The sequence below is a fragment of the Mirounga angustirostris genome, unplaced genomic scaffold, assembly GCF_029215605.1.
Source record: "Mirounga angustirostris isolate CCGP_5_RB_7025 unplaced genomic scaffold, mMirAng1.0.hap1 SCAF_10, whole genome shotgun sequence".
NCBI classification, from domain to species: Eukaryota; Metazoa; Chordata; class Mammalia; order Carnivora; family Phocidae; genus Mirounga; species Mirounga angustirostris.
In genome coordinates, this window is record NW_026991718.1 from 107,184,998 (window position 1) to 107,208,867 (window position 23,870).

At 43.9% G+C, this 23,870-nt stretch overlaps 1 protein-coding gene and 1 pseudogene across 5 annotated transcripts in view; one reads left to right on the forward strand and one right to left on the reverse strand.

Annotated features, from left to right (window-relative positions):
- Positions 1-23,870, reverse strand: part of SHLD1 (shieldin complex subunit 1) — an 88,955-nt gene that overhangs the window by 53,432 nt on the left and 11,653 nt on the right. For 3 of the 5 annotated variants that reach the window (XM_064572848.1, XM_064572845.1, XM_045885415.3), the window contains exon 2: positions 16,488-16,669. In XM_064572848.1, the coding sequence (XP_064428918.1) occupies positions 16,488-16,665 (178 nt within the window). In that variant the 5' untranslated portion in view covers positions 16,666-16,669. Of the gene's footprint in view, positions 1-16,487; positions 16,670-18,378; positions 18,636-23,870 lie in introns of those variants that run through there. The other 2 variants (XM_064572847.1, XM_064572846.1) reach the window with 2 other exon arrangements.
- LOC123851572 (cytochrome c oxidase subunit 7B, mitochondrial-like) lies at positions 7,659-8,073 on the forward strand (annotated as a pseudogene).

Consider the following 23,870-nt stretch of genomic DNA (forward strand, 5'->3'; position numbering starts at 1 on the left):
TCTCCCTCTGCTCCTCCTCCTGCTCTCTCTCTCTCTTTCAATAAATAAAATCTTTTTTAAAAAAATTCTCCTTAACAGTATTATGTAGATAATTCCTAATTTGTTTTTCCCAATTTCTGAATCTTGCTAATTCCTATTTTTGCTCAGGTTGCTATTGTCTTGAAGCTGTAGGAAGTTACCACGTAATCCATATTCATGAGGTACCTATTTGAGAGACAACTATTTCAATCAACTCATTCTTTGAAGGAAGAAGGCAAAATTAACCACAGACTTGGCCACAAAGACCAATGATCTTCTCATCTTCACAAAGTAATTCAGATTCAAATTTAGGGAATTAGCTGAGAATTTATAGGCAGAGATAAAGCAGTGGGAAACTGTAGGGCACTTCTCAGTTGTAGCATAAAAGGAAAAATTCCACTGGCACCACCTTAAATCATAATTGAGCAATTGCCTGTTTCTTATTATGACTATTTATCTATACTTCATTAATAATATATTAATAACATTAATAATAACTATGGCCAACAGGGCAATTTAAAAAAATAATTTAAAAACTCTACAGGTAATTCTGAAAGTACTCACAATAAGAAAATTCTCAAGGTCTAGTAATAAACAGTTATAAAAATGTTCCCTCCGAGGGGCACCTGGGTGGCTCAGTTGTTAAGCGTCTGCCTTCGGCTCAGGTCATGATCCCAGGGTGCTGGGATCGAACCCTGCATCGGGCTCCCTGCTCAGCGGGAAGCCTGCTTCTCCCTCTCCCACTCCCCCTGCTTGTGTTCCCTCTCTCACTGGCTCTCTCTCTGTCAAATAAAGAAATAAAATCTTAAAAAAAAAAAATCTTGAAAAACAAAACAAAAAACGCCATAGGATACATTCTCCCAAATGTGGCTTTGCTTAAAACCACCTCAAGTTAATTAGGATCCTTCATCATAAAGTGATTTGTGGAGACTGCATGGAAGGCATCTTCAAATACAAATCAAAGCACTTTGCAAATGAGAAGGCATCTGCTGACATACACATTTGCAATGAAGAGATTATATGAGAATAGGATTAGATTATTTGCCTAAAATTATACCCAAAGTTAGGAGAAAACATTTATAGCAATAGCAAATGCTAGGAAGTAATTCTATGGATACTTTGGGTCAGTATTAGAATAACCTCCCTGTAAAGGCTCTTTGACAGTACAAATCACGTTTTTGCCCAGTATTGAGCAACATGAAGGATGAGAAGTTTTAGTCTCTTCCTGAAAGGAGTTCAGCAAGTAACGAAGTCTAGAAACACCTGCAGGGGCTCTACCACAGCAGCAGTGGTAATGACCGCTTGCCTTTACTAAGTGTTCTAAGCTCCGGTGCCTCACTCAATCATCATGACAACCTAGGAAGCATGCAATATCATCATTTTCATTCTACAGATGAGGAAATTGAACAAGGCGAAGTGCAGCAACTCGCCCAAGGTCAGAATCAAGGTCAAACCCAAACTAGTCTGGCTCTAAAGCCAAAAATAAGAATGTAGATGTGATTTTTTTTTTTTTTTTTTTTAAGTGAGGGCAACACTTAAAACCAGAGGGAAATGATAGAATTAAATCAATAGCATTAAGGGGTGCCTCGGTGGCTCAGTCGGTTGAGCTTCTGACTCTTGGTTTTGGCTCAGGTCCCAATCTCATGGGTCCTGGAATCAAGCCTGGCGTGGGGTTCCCTGCTCGGTGGGCAGTCTGTTTGAGATTCTCTCCCTATGCCCCTCCCCCCCACACTCTTTCTCGCTCTCAAGTAAGTAAATCTTTAAAATAAATAGGTAGATAAATAAATAGGGGTGCCCGGGTTGCTCAGTTGGTTGAGTATGCCTTTGGCTCAGGTCATGATTCCAGGGTCCTGGGATTGAGTCCCACATCTGGCTCCCTGCTCAGTGGGGAGCCTGTTCCCTTTCCCCCAATTGTGCTCTTGGACATGCTCTCTGTCAAATAAATAAAAACTTTATTAAAAATAAAGAAGCAAATAAATAAATAGCATTAAGACAACTGACTCCCATTGGGAAAATAATAAAGCTATCACCCTGCCTCATACCTTACACCAAGATACACATTTCAAAGTAGAAAAAAAAAATTAAAACTGTAAAATTGCCAGGAGATTCCTATTCATATAATCTCGGGTGTTATAATGAATTTCTAAATATTGCACCAAAGCAGAAGCATTGATTGATAACATTAACTATATAAGAATCTAAAATCTCTGTACAACAACAAAAAAACCCACATTTCCTTATAGTAGCCAAAACTGGGAGACAAACTAAGGACCACTAATAGGGGGAAAGTTAAAAAGACGATAGTGTATTTGTACTCCAGAACACCTTAAACTGGCAAAGATATTAACATCTAAAGGATGGTTGTGATAGAATGGGGAATTTTAAAAGGCAAGTTGCCGAACAATACGTTTTTGTTAGAGATTTCTGGCGTGCTAAAATCAAACACAGAGACCAGACTTGAAAGTTCACTGAGAGGACACAACCAGTTAATCACACAAGCAAAGCTTAATTCAGTTTATTTTGCGAGATAAGAGAGGTTAACTTGACCTGGGTCACTTCTTGCTTATGCCTCTGAAAATCATAAGCAAAACTTAAATTGTTCCCCCAAATTGATTGGCGGTAACCACTCACCAATTCCTTTACCTTTAAGAAAATTCTAACATTGTAACCAATTACTGCAAGGACTACATAAGCTGCTTTGTAACAATATACCTCTGAGCCTTGTTCCATGTTTCGGTTTGAGCACTCCCAGTTTGCAAACTGGCTTTTTAGTGTGGGTACGATAAATTCTTACTAATTACTACTTCAGGGATTCATTGGGGTTTTTTTAAGATTTTATTTATTTATTTGACAGAGAGACACAGTGAGAGAAGGAACACAAGCAGGGGGAGTGGGAGAGGGAGAAGCAGGCTCCCCGCTGAGCAAGGAGCCAGATGCGGGGCTTGATCCCAGGACCCTGGGATCATGACCTGAGCCAAAGGCAGATGCTTAATGACTGAGCCACCCGGGCACCCCCAGATTCATTGGTTTTACTTGTTTTCTTTCCTGAACTTTTGACAGGTTAAAAGCTACGCATAATCAATTGTACTAAAATACATACATTTACATACACAGTTTACACCACGGAGATAGATATATTTGTAGTACACACCCCCCTAAAAATATACACAGTGCTATTGGTTACCACTAGGAAGGAGAAAGGGAGGGTGAGAATAGAGAATGTTCTCTTTTTGCTTCCTTTTGATCTATGTATTTTACTTTTTTTTAAAGTACACATTGCTTTGGTCACTTTATTTATTTTTTTTATTTTACTTATTTATTTGAGAGAGAGAGAGCACGAGAGGGGAGAGGGTCAGAGGGAGAAGCAGACTCCCCGCTGAGTAGGGAGCCCGATGCAGGACTCGATCCCAAGACTCTGGTATCATGACCTGAGCTGAAGGGAGTCACTTAACCAACTGAGCCACCCAGGCGCCCTACTTTGGTCATTTTAGAGAAAACAAATATTTCAATCAGAGTGTATAAAAATTAAAAGGCAAAACTGGGAAAAATTTTTGTAAAAAATGCTAAAGATTTAGTATTCTTGAAGTATAAAGTACTCTTATGAATTAGTAAGGTTACAATTCCAATAGAAAAAAGGCAATCCATACAAAAGAAAGTGTCCAAGAAAACACAATATTTCTTTACACTGAAATCTTTTTTCCCTATGATACAATAAGCAGAGTTTCAAAAATTATAATATTAGTGTTGAGAAGAGTCTTGGAAAAAATGATTTTCATCCATTTTCTGGAGGACAAACTAGTAATATGTGCCAAAAAAGTTTTAATGTGATAGAGCAATTTTTCTTATAGAAATTTAGCTTGAAGAATAATTTAAGATAAATACAAGGGCTTAATCAGAAGGATGTTGAACACAGCCCTCTACAGCAAAGCCTCAGAAACAATGAAAACGTTCAAAGATAGGGAACTGTTTATTTGTGTAATGATCTTTAAAGTTGTTTCAGAGAAAAAATTATTTCAGAGAAACACAAGGAAGCAAAGGAAAACAAGGAAAAGGTGATCTCATAAGCACTTAAAAGAAAAAGGGCCTGGGGCGCCTGGCTGGCTCAGTCGGAGGAGCATGCGACTTTTGATCTCAGGGTCATGAGTTCGAGCCCCATGCTGGGGGTAAAGATTACTAAAAAATAAATAAACTTGAAAAAAATAAAGAAAGAAAAGAAAAGAAAAAGGGCCAGGATCTTTTTGATGCCCTACAGATTTTTTAGTTGAAAGTTTTACTGAGTTCATTAAGACTTGCATGCAGTGCTACGGACCAAAGCAGACAAATATTGTCAACCTTTATCCACTTTCCCCCCATGTACTTCAAACTATGGAACACTGGCAAGGATAAATCCGGATTTCTCCAGTTTTCCCTGTACTCATTTATGTGTGTCTCTACAATCTTATCACATGCCTGGGTTCACCCATCCACAACCACAGTCAACATACAAACTATTTCCATCACAAGGATCCCACATGTTGCCCTTCTGCCCAACCCCAAACCCTGACATCCACCAGTCTGTTCTCCAATTTCTAAAAATTTTGTCCCTTCAGAAACATTATGTAAATGAAACACAATACGTAAACTTTTGAAATTTGCTCCCCCCGCTTGCAGCTGAATTCCCTGGGAGATTCACCCACGTCGTTGTGTGTCTGGATAGTTCATTACCCTTAACCGCTGACGGGTACTCCCTGGTACGGACACACCAGTTTGCTTAACTGTCTCCTGAGGAAGGATATCTGGGCTGTTCTAGTTCTTCGCTGTTATAAATAAACCTGCTACGAACATTCGTGTATAGGTTTTTGCTTAAACGTAAGTTTTCGTTTCTCTCAGCAATCACTGGGTCATATGCTAATTGCCAGTTTAATTGTATAAGAAACTGCCAAACTCTTTTCCAGAGCAGCTGTGCCATTTTACGTTCCCACCAGCAATGTGTGAGTGGTCCAGCTTCCCTGCTCCTTTACCAGCATTTGGTGGTGTCGATTTTTATCCTAGCCATTTCTACAGGTATCATTATTAGTTTAATTTGTTTTTCTGATGGCTTATCTGAATATCCTCTTCGGAGACATGTCTCCCCGTGTCTTTTGCCCATTTTCTATTTGAATGGTTTACTTTTCTACAGTTGAGTTTTGACAGTTCTTTATGTACTGGAGGCACTAGTCCTTTGTCAGATAACAGATTTGCAAATATTTTTTTCCTGGTATGTACCTTGTCTTTTCATCCACTTTATGTGGGCTTTCAGAGAGCAAAAGTTTTTAATTTGGATGAGGCCCAATTTATCAATTTTTTGACTATTGTAGATTTCATGTCAATCATTTCCATTTGCTTTTTTTATAACTTGGATTTCTTCGCTGAGCTTTTCTATTTTGTCATCTGTTTCAACAGAATCTGTAACCGATCCTGGAAGTGCTTGTATGGTGACTGCTTTAAAAGCCATAGCAGTTCATGCCAATGTCAGCTTCGTCTCAGTGTTGGTGTCTGTGACCTGACATTCCAGTTGTGATTTTTGTTTCTTGGTAGGATGAGTGATCTTGGTCCTATTTAAATCCTTTATTTTAGCATATAGCCATCCTGTTTAGGTTTAGCACACAGCTCATGGCCTACTTTTATGGGCTGTGGTTCTAATGACAGGTTAATTTTCAGAGCCTTTGCTGTTACTTTTGGTCTCCTTGGTTTATTGGGTGCGGCTGCCCGAGGGACTAGCCCAGCCTCTGGGTGTCTTTCAGTGGGGGGTGGATCTCAGGCCCCTCTAAAGGTAGGCTTTCCGGGTGGGCTGCTTGTTGTACTAGAATTCCCCTTTTCCAGCGCCCCCAGCTGCTCCCCAGCTGCCCCAGTGAATGTAACAGGGAAGGGAGCAAGGGGAGTCTCAGGCCCATGGGGACAAAGGGGCTTCTCAGGCCAGGTCACTTACTGTGTTGGCAGAATCCCCTTGCTTATGCCCCCTCATCACCTGGGTCTGGCTTAGCAGAGGAGTGGAGTCTCTGGCCCAGTGGAGGAAAGTGCTTCCTCTGGTCTCTGATTATTATGGGTTTTTCTACAGATTCCCTTTTGGTGGGTGCTGGGCTCTCCTGGTGATGTGGCAGTCCTGTGGAGAAACGAACCTACCTGGGCCGCTTCTTGTTGCTAGGTGGCAGGCTGAAAGGCACCAAGTTCTGGTCACCTTCTGTTGGGCGGGGTGGGGGGGGGCACGGGAACAGAAGACACCCTGCCTCTGTGTGGTTCCTTCAGTCGTGGGGCCCAGAACCAATTCATCTTCTTACCATTGCTTGATATTCTTCGACTGCCTCCCACACTTCTACGGTTTATAGTTGTGTTTAGCAGGAAGTAATGGGTATGCCATCTTGTCAGATTAGAAATCCCAAAAGATTTTTAAAATCTCATTATCCTTTAATGCTACTATAATTTCATCAAATAAGGCAAATTTAAATCCTTTGGTCTTATCTTTGCAGAAAAGCACAACTTTTCTTGGCAAAGGAACAAAGAAAAATCAGATATCATTTTCTAATGTTTGTATTCTAGCCTGCTATCAGTCAAGAAAGATAAATGAAAAGGTGTCCTCAAATCGTACAATGCATGTACAGTAACTAGATTTAACACTGGTGGCCTTAAGACAAGTTAGCTTCTCAGATTCCAACTGAGTAATCTCTAATAACTTGGAGGTTTTATTTCTAGTAGGCACAAAAACTCTGCAAACAATGAATTATAAAGGCTTACCACATCTGGTACACTTAAATTCTTGTTCTTGGTAAGGCTCAGGAATATGCAAAAAGTAGTCACTAGAGGGCAGCAGACTCAAACACTGCCTCATGGCAAGCACTTGCCAGGCGCCATCTCCAGGTTCTAGACCCAGGGCCAGTTTTACGGGCTAAAAACATGCAATATTATTTTACCCCATTCTCCCTCAAACTCGACTTCTAAAATGGCATGGGCTCATGGGTAACTGCCTTATCTTTTTACTTATCCTGTGCCCAACATGCCCTAATATTTTCCAGGAGTTCTTTCTAGAAGAAAATTCTGGATCTATTGACTGAGTACATTGTGAAGAAATGGGGCGAAATCTCTTGGCTTGTTTTTAGAACTTATTTAAATTTTCCACTCAATTGCCTTATTTTGTGAGCAGGAAAAAATTCATAATGCTATGAAATGTAATGAGAGTTTTCTCGGGGCGCCTGGAAGAGTGTGTGGATCTTGGTTTGGGGTCATGAGTTCAAGCCCCACGTTGGGTGTTGAGATTACTTAAATAAACTTATTAAAAAAAAAAAGATAGTTTTAAAAAGCAGTCGTTAGGGGCGCCTGGGTGGCTCAGTCGTTGGGCGTCTGCCTTCGGCTCATGTCATGATCTCCAGGTCCCGGGATTGAGCCCCGCATCGGCCTCCCTGCTCAGTGGGGAGTCTGCTTCTCCCTCTCCCTCCGCCTCTCCCCACTGCTCCTACTCTCTCTCTCTCTCTCTCTCTCTCTGTATCTCTCTGTCTCAAGTGAATAAATAAAAAATTCTTAAAAAAAAAAATAAAGCAGTCCTTAGAGGGTGCTTTGCAAGCGAACTGGGCATGAAGTTGTAACAAACCAGCAGCTGGAGTTGCCACTGTTCTGTCTGCAGCTTCCTGATGTTCCCATGGCCAAAAAACCCCCCAGCTCTAAGCCATCTCCAAGTTCAAAGGATTCGGCAAACAATGGCAAAGCAGAGCCACCAGAAACGGACACCTGATATCCGTGACAAATATGGTAAGGCTGCCTCAGCCAGTGGGGCCACTTTCTGCGTTGCTGTGTGGGCATACAGAGCAACACAAACTAGAAGAGAATGGAATAGAATGGAACCTGTCCCCCGTTGGCAGAGTCACCCCAAAGGAATGGAGAGATCAGTAATTATCCCAGCTGGTGTAATACTGAATTGTTTCAAAACCAACTCATAACTGATGCCAAGTAAAAGCACTGTGCACCCATTAAAATAAGGCACAACTGAAGAAATAAAGTACATGTGAAACCTTCAAAAAAATTAAAATAAAATAAGTAAAAAGCAGTCGTTAGGGATATTCCTTAAAGCCATAGTCTCATGCACTAGAATTAAGAGAAATATTTGCTGGAAAAATAAATTAAGGAAACAATTCTGCTTGGAACATACTTTCTTCACCATAGAGAAATGGGAGTGATAATTGTCTGCTCTCAGAAGCCTTCTATCTCCTCACAGATGTTCATTTCTCTGCTGTATTCTCATCAAGAGAAAAAGCTGAGGGCTTTTGAGAGGCCAGGGTGGGCTAGTCTGAAGACTTTCCAAATGAGAGTTAAGCAAATCTGCAGGGATTAGGTAAGAGTATATACTATTTAACTTAGAAGCTTTCTCATCCTAGAGTACACGTAAGATCACTCACAGCTTAAATTTGATGACAAAGCTCTAATCTGGTGATCAAGGGACTGTAATACTTTATATCTATTTTCATACCTTATCAAATTCCATGTATATATGCTTTCCATTGATTCATTCAACCAGCCTTTACTGAGCACCTACTATGTGCCAGGCACTATATACCCTTATTCTCTGCTCACCCGTCAGGGTCTAGGTTTAAAAGGCAACAACTGCAGGCACCGTGTGATGAGACAGGCAGAGAACAAAATGTGAATCCTGAAAGACAAGCATGGGCGACCCAGGAATGGATAAAGCACTTACCCTTAAAAAGTATGTTCCAGTAAGCTGGGTTTTTGTCACTTCAAGCACGTTATCAAAACCCAGCTCTAGGAAAACCTCCAGGGAGCCTGGAGGTAAATAAAGGGCAGCCACTCAGCAAACAGCATGATTTATAACTTCAAAGGGCAGAGAGCCAAGTTTAAGAACAGTTGCTGGGCCAGATGAGAAAATTTCTTCCGGACAGAAAAGTTATCAAGGGTTGTATTTATTCCAGCAAACAGACTGAGAAGACTCATTTTCTTCCCTTGGTTTTTAAAGATTTTATTTATTTATTTGAGAAAGAGAGTGTGAGCTTGAGCAGGGGGAGTGGCAGAGGGAGAGGGAGAAGCAGGCTCCCCGCTGAGCAGGGAGCAGGATATGGGGCTGGATCCCAGGACCCTGGGATCATGACCTGAGCCAAAGGCAGACATTTAACCAACTGAGCCACCTAGGCATCCCTCTTCCCTTGGTTTTAACATAAGCAGTTGGATCCTACTTGGTGTTGAGAAATTTAACTGAGAAGGCAATGCCTTCTCTCCAATTAGTCTGCAGGTGGTTAGAGCTTCTTCAGCAATGGGAAGATGAGAGGCTGAAAGGCGAGCTCAGGGAGCAGTGGATAGGACCCTGGTCAAAATGAACCACAGTCCTGGTCACCCCTGGGACGGTGCTGATACTAAAGGTATATTCAGGGTTAGCAGGGTTAGCAGAAAGAAGCCAGCAGAGACTGAAGGAGAAACACTTAGGAGGAGAAATATTTAAGACTTACTACTTAGCACTTACTCATGCCTGAATGTTTGCATTTCTTTAAAGTTCTGCCTTTGAAGTCAGCCTGACCCAGATTTGAGTCTTGGCTTTCCACTATTCTTTGGGTAACATATCAATATGTAACCTCTCAAAGACTATTTCCTCCTGGGTAACATGGAGATCACAACAGTACTTATTTCTCAGGGGTGGATATAAGAATCAGAAGGAACGGTGCACAGAAAATGCACAGCACGGCGCCTGGAATGTACGTGTACAACAAATGATAAACTATTAATCTCTTCTCAACTGCATATAGTCTCCTCTGTCCTACAAACACATCACAGTGAATGGTACTTATGATGGGGTACATTTGATTATTTCAATCAAGTTGTTTGCTCATACTTTAAGAAGACACAGGGCGCCTGGGTAGCTCAGTCCGTTAAGCGTCTGTCTTCGGCTCAGGTCATGATCCCAGGCTCCTGGGATCGAGCCCCACATCGGGCTCCCTGCTCAGTGGGGAGTTTGCTTCTTCCTCTCCCTCTGCCCCCCTGCCCCCGCTCATGCTCTCTCTCTCTCTCAAACAAATAAATAAAATCTTAAAAAAAAAAAGACACAGCTGAGTGACAAGTCATGAGTGAATGCTCACTTGCAGTAGCCTTGAGAGAGAGCTATCAGGTCGGACTCTGTACACCTGAACTTCAGAGATAAATGTCAGTAGGTGTGGCTCTCGACAGGAATACAGCCCGTCTTTCAAATCAGCTGGGATTTCTTTTTAAAACTATAGCGGAAGGCGAAGTACACAGAAGGAAACAAGTCTCTTCTCCCACAGCACGTGTCTTTGAAACTCAAAACAGAGGAGCAGTGAGAGATGCCGCAGTCAGCAAATAGCCTTTGAAAATAATTCTCCTCTTATACTAGTATTTCTAATGACTATTTAACGTTATCTACAATTTAGTAGCCTAAAATAGAGAACTATATTCTTCTATTTTTAGAAAAGGGGTGGAAAAGTCACAGTTACAATAGTCTGTATAGAGGGTCACCGAGGAAATAGGAGTTGCCAGGTTGCTCTGTGACCTCGGGTGATTCAATGAAAGGAAAAAAGATATAGTTATCTACTCTTTTTTTTTTTTAAGATTTTATTTATGTATTTGTCAGAGAGAGAGAGAGAGCGAGGGAGTACAAGCAGGGGGAGTGGCAGGCAGAGGGAGAGTCAGGTTCCCCGCTGAGCAAGGAGCCCGATGTGGAACTCGATCACGGGACCCTGGGATCATGACCTGAGCCGAAGGCAGACACTTAACTGAATGGGCCACCCAGGCACTCCTTATATTTATCTACTCTTAAATAGCAAATTCCTTGGATGAAATGCCTAAGTATACATTAGTCACAATGTATATTTGTACATAAATGTACATAAATATACATTAAATATGTAATAAACATAAATATACATTTCTACATAAATGTACATAAATATACATTAGTTACAAAATGGCCTTTGAAGATTGGGATGTTGACAGATTCCAAAAGCAAAAAAAGGGGACATTAAACTGCTATTTAACTTTAGACACAGAGCTTGGGCTGTTAGCTAGGGCTTTTAATCATCAAAGACTTACTGTGTTTAATGTTCAATTTGCTGTATCAGCCAATTTCTCAACAGATGCTCTTCGAAGTTAAAGTCTGAGGAAAGGGCTCAAAAAGAAAGATTTCCCACCTCCATACTGCAATGTGTAAGCAAAAACTTCAGAGGAGCTCTTTGTCCTGATGAGAATGTGTCTGGGGCACTCCCCGGAACAAAGGTTGCAGAGGGCCCTGATGAGATCAGTAACATGAACTAGGCAGACTTTCTCAAGCGAGAGTAGTACACACAGGACTTCACCTCCAGGAAACCTTGGTGACTGCTTTTGAGGGGTTTATCCAAGACCACTGACCACCTCCCCTGGCACTTCCATTCTGCCTACTCTATGCTTTTCTCAAGCCCAGTAACAAAAGAGAAAGGGAACAAGTATTGAAGAGGCAAGGCGTCCAAGCCCATCAATAAGTGTGTGTTGGAGATTAACTGACGGGCTGAACTGGACTCAATTCGGCAGTCTCTGGAGTGGCCTGGAGTTGACCAGGGAGAAAGGAGCACATTTCAAGGACCGGAACAATGCAGCTGAGGCATTTCGGCCTGACTCTGCATTAAAACCAGCCCAACAGGAGTGGCAGGCCCATGTGAATGGGTAGTTAGACATCCACCAGCAGGGGCCTTGGCATGCACCTGTACGTTGCCTGGGGCCTTGCCAGGTATTAAAATATTGCAATCCTGTGGAATCGTCGTTAAATATTTTGAACACACGCCCCGGACATGAGATTACACACATCTCCAAGGGACTTAAACAGAGGAATGTGACAGAAATGCGGTTTCAGGAAGACCTTTTTGGCAAGTGTGGTCTTCTGCTGGATCTCACCAGGAAGGACAGAGGGAGGCACTTTCATGCTCCTGTGCCTGGCTTAGGTGACAAGTTGTTTGTTCTATCATCACTTCATAAGGAGTGGTCAGACAACCCTCGCCCAAGCCACCAGTTCAAGACAGATGAGCTGTGTTCATGTGGACAGACACAGCCCCGTCTCGCCTGCCTTTGGGTACCCAGACTGAAATGACCAAGGCTTTCAGGTTTTTCTGACTAATACTTTCAGATTCTTATCAACTCATTGAGTTTCCTAGAAAGTGCTCTTAAGTCTCATGTCCCTTGCTACTAATATCCTCCTCCAGGGCATGAACAGTGATACGGCAGTTGGGCATACAAGATAAGGGCAGGGAAGTATCCATTAGGGGGGGCACCTGGGTGGCTCGCTAGGATATGCATCGGACTCTTGATTTCGGCTCAGGTCATGATCTCAGGATGGTCAGACTGAGCCTCTCTTTGGGCTCCGAGCTCAGCGGCGAGTCTGCTTGAGATTCTCTCCCTCTGCCCCTCCCCCCCACTCACATGTGCATGCTTATGTGCGTGCGCACATGCTCTCTCAAATAAATAAATAAATCTTTTATTTATTTGACAGAGAGACAGGGAGAGAGGGAACACAAGCAGTGGGAGTGGGAGAGGGAGAAGCAGGCTCCCCGCGGAGCAGGGAGCCCAATGCAGGGTTTGATCCCAGGACCCTGGGACCACGACCTGAGCCCAAGGCAGACGCCCAACAACTGAGCCACCCAGGCGCCCCTCAGATAAATAAATAAATCTTAAAAAAAAAAATCCATAAGGTTTAGCTCCTGGGGAAGATCACTGGCATGGGAGCAAGGGCAGGCCTAGTCTTGTGCGTAATGGGGGTGGAGGATATGTGCCCAGGAATGAGGAACAACTGTAAGAAGCAGCAGAATGGAAGACAGGCAACCCCTTCAAAAAGCCTCACTGGGAAGAGCAGGTGAGTGATGGCCAAAGCCAGAGGCAGTTGCACGGTGAAATGGGGGATCCTCTACAAAAGTGAGGCTTCAGCTTGGGTCCCTTTCCTTACAACCTGGCTTCTCCAGTGGTCCCTGCCATCTCCTAAAACAGAGGCCACTTGTCCCTAGCCTGCTACTCTTCCAGGGTTTACAACTGTGATGCTGACTCCAACCTTGAAGTTGGGACCTTGCCACTCACTGATAAGCCATCTGCACACTGACTGCCACCTGCCGGGATTTCTGGGTACTCTCGCTGCGTTACCCCTTGCAGGGCTGTGCTCTGCTACCAGTGGGCTATTCTATACCACCACGGTGGACCCCACCCCCTTGCTAACTGTGTGTCTGAATTTCGACTGTAGGTTTTGACAATTGGGCTAATTTGACTGAATCTTTTTTTTTTAGATTATTTCTTTGTTTTTGAGAGAGAGAGAGAAAGAGCGAGAGCAGGGGGAGGGGCAGAGGGAGAAGCAGACTCCCCGCTGAGCAGAGAGCCTGACACGGCGCTTGATCCTGAGACTCCGGGATCATGACCTGAGCCGAAGGCAGATGCATAACTGACTGAGCCACCAGGTGCCCGCCCATGACTGAATCTTAAAGGTCAGCTCCTGGCTCCTATTTCACCCAGCAGCCAGAGAAGTCAGGTCCTGGCTTCATCCTCAGACCTCCATTCCACTATGAGCAACCTACCATACTCAACCAGTTCTTGAGATAGTCAACCACACGGTGAGCCAAACACAAGCCACATGAGTGTAGCCAACAGTGAGCGAGTAGTAGGGTGGGTACAGCCCAATGGTGACTGTCAGCTGGAAATCTCTGACTGTATTCACCAACCCCTAGAAGGTCAACTTCCTAACAACACACAACAGCAAATAAGCAAACCAAGAATGCAAGTTGGCCAGGGAGTGGGATATGTTAAGAATCTGAAATAGAACAGTAGCCATCAGAGCACCAAGAGAGACCAATGTGTCTCTGAGTAAAGAACAGATCCAGAGTTATCAGAACTAGATTAAAATGTGGGCAAAATCTGCTGGAGGGCTATGGGGGAGAGAACCTGTAAGTACACCTACTCATGAACACAGTGAAGGGAAGGAAAGTGGATCTACTTATAAACAGAAAATCAAAACTCAAGACCCTGGACAGTTTTGAGAAACTGGAGATGGAAGATGATCAGCCCAGAGTAAATCAGGCTGGGCAGTTAGGACAGCGACTTCCCCCAGAGTTTAGGACTGCATTTTAGGTACATCAGAAAGAGCCTCCAAATCTCTCTTCTACCTGTCCTTGATTCCTGAAATTAAACCATTCTTTTAGGGCTAGGTCCTCTTGAACAAAGAGCTTCCTGGGAAAGCCAACACTTGAAGCTACGGTTAGTTATTTGTCTTTCAGTCTAAGTTTCAAATTGTTTTTTGGGAGGCTTTGATGGGTGACATGTGAAGGCCCCCAGCATCCAGGGATGGGGCGGAGGCCCAAGCAGGGAGGAGAGAAATGAGAGCTGAGACCCCAAAGGGCACAGGCCCAGAGTGACTCACCCGGGTGTGGGGTGCCCATTATAAGCCTCTTGTGTTCTTTTTTTTTTTTTTTAAAGATTTTATTTATTTGACAGAGAGAGACAGCGAGAGCAGGAACACAAGCAGGGGGAGTGGGAGAGGGAGAAGCAGGCTTCCCGCAGAGCAGGGAGCCCGATGTGGGACTCGATCCCAGGACCCTGGGATCATGACCTGAGCTGAAGGCAGACGCTTAACGACTCAGCCACCCAGGCGCCCAAGCCTCTTGTGTTCTATCTTGACAAAAATGGCACAGGATTTATATCACTGCACACGAGTTGATAACTTCCTTTGCACACACTGATGGCTGACAGTTTGGCCGTGTCTCCAGCAGTTACACAATTTGACTTTTCTTCTGGAAGCCAGAGGCAATCTGACAATCTCCTCCAACACTGATCGTGCTATGGGGCTAAATTCAGGCTTCACCTAATTCAGTGCCGCCTATGACTCCCACTCCTTATACATGGAACGTTCCAAAGTCACTCATAACCAGCCTTAAGCTAGACGTGTAGGGAGTAGAGAGAACAGAGTTTTATGTTAGGATCAAGTTCAGCCCCAAATCCATACAGGTATATCTCTTAATGAAATAATAATGGCAGTTAACATTTACTCATTCTTTCCTCATACAAGTACTTACTGAGTACCTCCTATCCTGGAGTTTATATTCCAATGTGGGGAGACAAAGAAATACCTAGGGTGCCCAATGGCCCTGCTGCTGTGGAGAGGAATAAAGCCGGGGTAGGGGATGACAGAAGAACCTCAGCAGGAGGGAGGGGGGCTGGCTCTTAGATGCAGGAGGCAAGGGTGGGCCTCCGTGAAGGGCGACGTACACTTGGTGTGGCAGAGGCCCAGCCCGGAGAGGGCAAGGAGATGGGTAGGAGGTGAGGTTAGAGAGGTGGCAGGTCCAGGGCCCCGAGGGCATGGGCACCAGCTAAGGACTTAGGCTTTTGCTCTGAGACAGATGAGAAGCCATGGGAGCTTTGCGCCAAGGACTAACATGATCTGATTTGTATTTTAAAAGGATCTTCTGGTGGCTGTGTTGAGAAGAAACTTTAGGAGGACAAGGGCAGGTATGGAAAGAGGTGGTTAGGAGATGTAACAATAATCCAGAAGACAGACAACAGTGGCTCACACCAGGGTGGTGGCCATGGAGATGGCAAAACTCTTCAGATTCTAGATTTATTCAGTGGAGCTGACAGTGAGGGACCGAACGTGAGAGAGGTTGAGAAGGACTCCTAGGTTTGGGCCTAAGTGAACAGATGGGTAAAAGTGCTTTTCTGAGATGAGAAAGCCTCAAAGAACAGGTGTGTGTATATGAGAGGGAAGGAACTGGGGAGGCGGGGAGAGAAATTAGCAATCTGGTTTAGGATGTACCAAATTTAAGAAGTCTAACAGAAGTCTAAGTGATGATGTCAAGTACACAGAGCTCAAAACTGTTAAGAAATGTCCCCCCAAGTCCCATAGCCAGTAAGTGGCAGAGCTCTGAGTCCATGTCTGTGGACCTCCAGGTCTGGACCGGGCAACGAATGGGGAAGACAAGGGCTTTGCAACCAGAGATGGTCACTAACTATGTCAAGGAATCATCAGTAAGCTTAAGTAATAGACTTTTTGGCAATTCTGCCAGGGAAACTTGTAGAAAAGTTGTTCCCCAAATGCAGAGCATACTTCATACAAGGAATACTAAAATCCCTGTTACTATCACCTATAACATAAAACAGGCCCACATTGCCACTTTCTGAAGTTTTAAAAGGACAAAACAAAAAACACTTCCACCCTCTCCCTGTTGAGCCTCTGAATACAGCTGGACGGAGATTAGAAAGGGACTGAGACAAAAAAGGCCTCCAGGAAACAGCTCCCTGTCACGGTTACACCAGGGAGCTTGTCCTTTGAAGTCTCTCCCCATAGTGCTTAGATAAGATGTTTTCTACCCCAGACAATGGGCCATTCCTCAGAGAGGTGCTACCGGAAGGGAGAGAAACAAACACATACCCGTATGTAGAGTGTGTATGTGTGTGTGTGTGTGTGTGTGTGTGTGTGTCAATGTTAGCTTGTTTTGAACTCTGCTTCTTACCTGAATCCACATCAGAAGAGGAAGGAAGAGAAAGGGTTTCCACAGAATTAAACGCCTCGCTGTCGGCCTCCTGGTGGGGTCTCTGCAGCACATAATCTCTTATGTCATCAACTGGTGGCAAGTCCAAAGCACTGCTCTCCTCTGACTGGCTGTCTGAAGTGGCTTCCTGGGTCGCCATAGTCCTGCCATGGGAAAAACAATTCAATACAAAAGGCACTGCAGAAGAGGAGTCTCCATTTCCGCCACAGCTTGAAGGGTGCAAGTCCCAGAATACTTCATGTTCCTGTTAGTAATGGTCTTCCTTATCCTTACTTTAGACCCAGTATTTGTTTACCATGTTTCTTCATCAGGAGAAACAGACACTCTCAGCACAGAAAGAAACCATTAATAGGGCACCTGGGTGGCTCAGTTGGTTGGGCGACTGCCTTTGGCTCAGGTCATGATGTGGAGTCCTGGGATCGAGTCCCGCATCGGGCTCCCGGCTCAGCGGGGGACCTGCTTCTCCCTCTGACCCTCTCCCCTCTCATACTGTCTCTCTCTCTCTCAAATAAATAAATAAATAAAATCTTTAAAAAAAAAAAAAAAAGAAAGAAAACATTAATAATTTCAGCTGGAGGGGCGCCTGTGTGGCTCAGTCGGTTAAGCGTCTTGACTCTTGGTTTCAGCTCAGGGGGTGATCTCAGGGTCGTGAGACTGAGCCCCACGACAGGCTCTGCGTTCAGTGTGGAGTCTGCTGGAGACTCTCCCTCTCCCTCTGCCCTTCCTGCTCATGCTCTCTCTCTAAAATAACAAAGAAGGAGCACCTGGGTGGCTCAGTCGTTAAGCGTCTGCCTTCGGCTCAGGTCATGGTCCCAGGGTCCTGGGATCAAGCCCCGCATCAGGTTCCCTGCTTGGCGGGAAGCCTGCTTCTCCCTCTCCCACTCCCCCTGCTTGTGTTCCCTCTCTCACTGTGTCTCTCTCTGTCAAATAAATAAATTTAAAAATCTTTAAAAAATAAAATAAAACAAAACAAATAAATCTTTAAAAAAATAAAATAATTTCAGCTGCAGAATAAGCTGCATGTCTGATAAGGATGAAACACCATGTAGCACCATAATCCAAGGGCTACAAGAATATTTAATGAGACAAGAAACTGTTCATGAGGGTGCCTGGGTGGCTCAGTTGGTTAAGCTACTGCCTTCGGCTCAGGTCATGATCTGGAGTCCCCGGATCGAGTACCGCATCGGGCTCCCTGCTCAGCGGGGAGTCTGCTTCTCCCTCTGACCCTCCCTCCTCTCATGCTCTCTCTCTCTCAAATAAATAAAATCTTTAAAAAAAAAAAAACAGTTCATGATATATTACGTGGAAAAAAGATTTCTGTAAAATACAGTATCGTGTGTGGGGTGTCAGCGTGTGCGCGTGTGTGTGTGTGTGTATGAGTAAGAAATCTACAGTTCTATAGCTAAAAAAAAGCATCTGCAAGGGTATATTCCAAATTAACTTAATGGTAATTAATTCAGTGGTTTAGTTTCTGAACAGTGAGATTATAGATGATTTGTATTTTTATCTGTGGCATACTCAAACACACATTCACTCAATTATTTCACATCCAGGCCCTGGGTATACGAAGGGGAATGTAATAGACCCTTCCTTCAAGTTGCTCACAGCTTGGGGCGATCCAAACACAGAGATATACCATGTAAACACAAGGACAAGACAGAGGAGAACCCAGAAAGGGACAGTAAGCTTTCTGGATGAGGTTATCCCCAAGCAAGGGGCAGGCCAGACCACGGCTGGAGGAGAGCATAAACACCAGTAGAACCAGCTTGGGCAACCACAATGGCATGGCTGTCGGGAGTTCAAAGTGAGACTCAAAAAAGAGTCACGCATGAGTAACTGGGGAGAAACAAACCCTGTGGTTTCAGCTGGATGACCGTGGGGCTCTCTCCTGTTCCTACACCAGCTCTGGGAAGGACGGCAAGGCCCGGCAGCTGTCAGCAACGTGGAAACACAAACTCTCCAGCTGAGCTCTAGAGACCACAAAGGTGACTTACTGGGTTCATCATTTGGACATTCCTTGTTAAAAATTAGGTGTTCCTAAAAAAATAAAATAAGGGCGCCTCGGTGGCTCAGTCAGTTAAGCATCTGCCTTCGGCTCGGGTCATGATCCCAGGGTCCCGGGATCAAGTCCTGCATCGGGCTCCCTGTTCAGCGGGGAGTCTGCTTCTCCCTTTGCCCCTCCCACCTGCTCGTGCTCGCTCGCTCTCTCTCCCTCTCACAAGCTCGCGCACAAAAATAAATAAAATCTCTTAAAAAACCAACACTTAAAAAATAAAATAAGGTGTTCTCCCTCTGCAAGTCTGACTCATAAATTGCTGTGATCAATAAATCATATTGTAGCCAAGACCACACATCGTGACTGCCATGGGCCACCACGCGCCATGCAGAGGAGCTACATGGTCAGATCTGCAGATTTGGCAGCTGGATAGGAGATGCACTTGCAGGGTTTCAGCCCAGTGGCAGGCAATCTCAGAAGCAACAGGAATTCCTTCACCTGTCATGGTCCCGGTGAGAGAGGAGGAGCATGTGACTAAGGGCAGGGCAATAAAGAGCAGGGGACAGATTAAGTGACATATTTAGGAACTAAAATGAGAGTAGAACTTAATAACTGAATGGATAACGAGGTTGAAGAGAAACTGAGAGTCAACAAGGAGTGGCAGCTTTGACGATGGGGTGGTTTTATGGCCTGAGTTAGAGAAGAGTAGAGGAGGAATAGCTTTGGGAGGAGGCCATATTCCATATTATGGAATATGGTGCAGCTGTTAAAATGATGGTTGGAACTTGAAAGATCTCAAAGACATATGTTTGAATGAAACAAGCAATTTCAGAATAAGCATAAGAGTAGATAACATTTATCCAGTGTTGGCTGGATGCCAAGCCTTGTGCTAAGAGCTTTATGGACAACAGCCCTGGGAGGCAGGTAATCCTGCTACTACCCTCATTTACAGTCAGAGAGTCAGACACAGAGAGAAGCAGAGTAACCTGCCCAAAGAAACTCATCTAGAAAGTACCAATCTAGGATGAACCCAGCTCCAAGGCCTCCCAGCCTCCTGCGTCTGCACAGCCCGAAGTACCACCTGATCAGGCAAAGATAGGGATGTATAAAAACAAATCAACAGAGAGGCCTGGCAAGATTCTTCTTGTTTGAGGACGCCTGATCACATGCTGTTGTGGACATCCGCTCAGGCAGAGAGTGAGCCAAGACAGCAGCTGATTGCTTCTGCAAGAAGCAAAGGGATCAAGGTTCCCAAAGAAGCAAGAACATCCTATCTTTCACACATTATATTAGCCAACCAAGCCTGAAGTTTTTTTGTTTTTTTTTTTAAAGATTTTATTTATTTGGGCACCTGGGTGGCTCAGTTGGTTAAGCAACTGCCTTCGGCTCAGGTCATGATCCTGGAGTCCCGGGATCGAGTCCCACATTGGGCTCCTTGCTCGGCAGGGAGTCTACTTCTCCCTCTGACCCTCCTCCCTCTCGTGCTCTCTGTCTCTCATTCTCTCTCTCGCAAATAAATAAAGTCTTAAAAAATAAAAAAATAAAAAATAAAATAAAAAAAGATTTTATTTATTTATTTGAGAGAGAGAATGAGATAGAGAGACAGAGCATGAGAAGGGGGAGGGTCAGAGGGAGAAGCAGACTCCCCGCCGAGCAGGGAGCCCGATGCGGGGCTCGATCCCGGGACTCCAGGATCATGACCTGAGCCGAAGGCAGTGGCTTAACCAACTGAGCCACCCAGGCGCCCAAGCCTGAAGTTTTAGCAAAGACCTCCGCCACAGGCATCTGTGTCTCCTCCTTCGCCCCTCATGTTACCAAACACTGCTCTGGAAGCTCCTGGAAGGGAAAAAAAAACAGGTCAGTGAAGGACAGCTGTATATCCTGCCTGCCTGAAAAGGAGCCTTGAAATCGCCCCTCAAGCAAGAGCGTCATTAGTGATACAAACTAAAGGAATCCTTGGAAACAAACAGCACAACTGATGTGACATCTATCTTTTCTTTTAGAATCACTTGTATTAAATGTCAAATACATTCCAAACTGGGCATTCGAACAAAAAGAGAAAAAAGAAAGCCTACTGAAAGGCAGAATCCTGTTTCTTACAAAGTCAGAATCTGTGACTGTAGAACATCTGGAACTCTGTGTTTGCATAAGAGAAAGCAAGTACGAGGGACAGATGAGACCCTTTCTATCGTCTGCAACCACAAGTAGAATGCGATGATTATTTTTTTAAATATTTTATTTATCTATTTGAGAGAGAAAGAGAGAGAGCACAAAAGCAGGGGGAGGGGCAGAGGTAGAAGCAGACTCCCCGCTGAGCAGAGAACCTGATGCGGGGCTCGATCCCAGGACCCTGAGATCATGACCTGAGCTGAAGGCAGATGCTTAACCGACTGAGCCACCCAGGTGTCCCCGCAATGATTATCTTTGCCCTAAAACTTTAAATAGGTGGTTCCACTTCCTTCTCCAGAAGAGCTTATTTTCCTCTCTTAAAAGTACTTTAGTTACACAATTTGAGCATTCTTTCCCAACACTGGAGAGGCAGAGACACAAGAAGTCTCTCTGTACATCAAAACCTGCTTGCCGAGCAAAGACAGTCATCTTCCACGACTACGGATTCTTACAGACCTACGAATCCAAGTCAGCCAGGGTCCCCATATAAAAGGCTGTTTAACTTCCCTTCTTTTTTCAATCAAGGCTCTTCCCTCCCAACATTTTACATGAAAACTTTCAAACGTGAAGAAAAGTGGAATGAATTATCCAATGAATACCCCTATAGCTACTGTCTAGAGTTCACAATCAACATTTTACTGTGATTTTCCTTATCACAATACCGTCCACCTACCCAACTCTCTATTCATCTGTCAGTTCATCTTTGTATACATATTTCCATTTAAATGTAATGAAAGCTTCTGAGTTAGGGTATGATAAGATCAATTTGCCTTTCCACATGCTCACGCCGTTAGCCAAATGAAGCATGAGTGGGAGGAGGGTAAAAGTGAAGCGGTAACACAGCTGGGAAGCTCTGCAGAAAGGTCCAGAGATGCGCAGGGTCTCTGGAGTGAGAGACTTGGGTTTGAACCCCTGCTGTCACTTTTTAGCTGTGTCACCTTGGGCAGGTCATCTCATCTATAACAATGGCCTGGGGCGCCTGGGTGGCTCAGTCGGTTAAATGTCTGACTCTTGATTTCAGCTCAGGTTGTGATCTCAGGGTGGTGAGATCGAGCCCCGTGTGGGGCTCTGTGCTGGGTGTACAGCCTGCTTAAGATTCTCTCTCTCCCTCTCCTCTGTCCCCCCTCCCCACTCATACACACCCATGTGCTCTTGAAAGAAAAAGAAAGAAAGAAAGAAAGGAAGAAAGAAAGAAAGAAAGAAAGAAAGAAAGAAAGAAAGAAAGAAAGAAAGAAAGAAAGAAAGAAAGAAAGAAAGAAAGAAAGTTTTTTAAAAAAATGGCTTGATGACTATGCTTACCTCATAGGGTTGTCATAGGAATTACATGAAATTAATGCACGTAAAATACTCAGTACAGAATGCATGTTCAATAATGTCAAGCTCCAATAAGTGAAATAGTAATAATTAAAAAACAATTTACAGGCTCCTATCTTCCCAGCCTACCTCTCATCCATTTACCCTTCTATTTCCCATTCAGTAGCCATCTTATTTCTTTCATCCTTATCCAGTGTATTCTGTAGTCCATTATCTTCTTAGTACCCTAAACTTCCCTTCCCTAACCATTCTGTCCTTTTGTCATACTCCTTTGGCAAAACTCCAGCCTAGATGAACTCAACTTATCTACCCACTCTCCAGTGCTAAACGTGAGTCACCAAATAGGACAAGCTGGCTCACCCTAAATGAATGAGCATCAGCCTGAAATGGGCTGTCTGGCCACACGAAGCTTGAGATGTTTATCTCATAACTCCCTCTTCCCCTCTCCTTGACTCTTGTGTTTTTTCCAATCTTCTTCAACTCAGGCCCTTCCCATTTCTCACACACCTTCCTGCTCTTTTCAGTAGATCTGTTCACATCCTAATTGATAAAGGAAACAGAATCCAGCAGAGAGGAACTTCCTCTACTCCCCTATCAAACAGAACAAAGATTCCCACATCTGCCCACTGCTTCACCTCTCTTCACAACAGAGAGCCGTCCCTCCTGTGGCAAAGTCCAACCCCTCCACCTGCACCTTAAATCCCACCCTCTGGACCCTTTAACAAGCCTTCAGTGATGACAACCCCTTCTCCCACTTCTGTTCCACTGGACCTTCACTTGGATATTTCAATATGCCCAAACCCATTTTCAACAAAACCTAGTATGTAAGAGAATGTCCTTGTTCTTTGGGAATGCCACTCAAATATTCATTGGTAGGGGGACATAATGTGTGCAACATACTCTCAAATAGTTCTGTTTGTGTGTGTGTGTGTATGAGAGAGAATGATAAAGTAAAGGGATGGGGCAAGTGTAGACAATAGACAACTGGCGAATCTGGAAAATGTTATTTGGGAGTTCTTTGTACTAGTCTTGCAATTTTTTGAAGGTATAAAATCATATCAGCATTATGATGGGAATGCAAGCTGGTACAGCTACTCTGGAAAACAGTATGGAGGTTCCCCAAAAAGTTGAAAATAGAGCTACCCTATGACCCAGGAATTGCACTACTAAGGATTTACCCCAAAGATACAAATGTAGTGATCCAAAGGGGCACCTGCACCCCAATGTTTATAGCAGCAATGTCCACAATAACCAAACTATGGAAAGAGCCCAGATGTCCATCGACAGATAAATGGATAAAGAAGATGTGGTGTATATATATACAATGGAATACTACTCAGCCATCAAAAGGAATGAAATCTTACCATTTGCAACGACATGAATGGAACTAAAGGGTAGGATGCTAAGTGAAATAAGTCAATCAGAGAGAGAGAATTATCATATGATCCTACTCATATGTGGAATTTAAGAAACAAAACAGGATCATAAGGGAAGGGAGGAAAAAAAAAAAAAAGAAATCAGAGAGAGAGACAAACCATAAGAGACTCTTAATCATAGGAAACAAACTGAGGGCTGCTGGAGGGGAGGGAATTGGGGAATGGGGTAACTGGGTGAGGGACATTGAGAAGGGCACATGATGTAACGAGCACTGGGTGTTACATAAGACTGATGTATCACTGAACCCTACCTCCGAAATTTATAATACATTATATGTTAATTAATTGAATTTAAATAAAAAGTAAATATATACATTACTTTTAAAAAATCATATCAACATTAAAAGTTGTCAAGAAAGAAAGAAAAGTGAAAAGGAAATCTTTGACACCTGCCCTCCCCACAGCCAGTCTCCTCTCCCTTCCACAAAC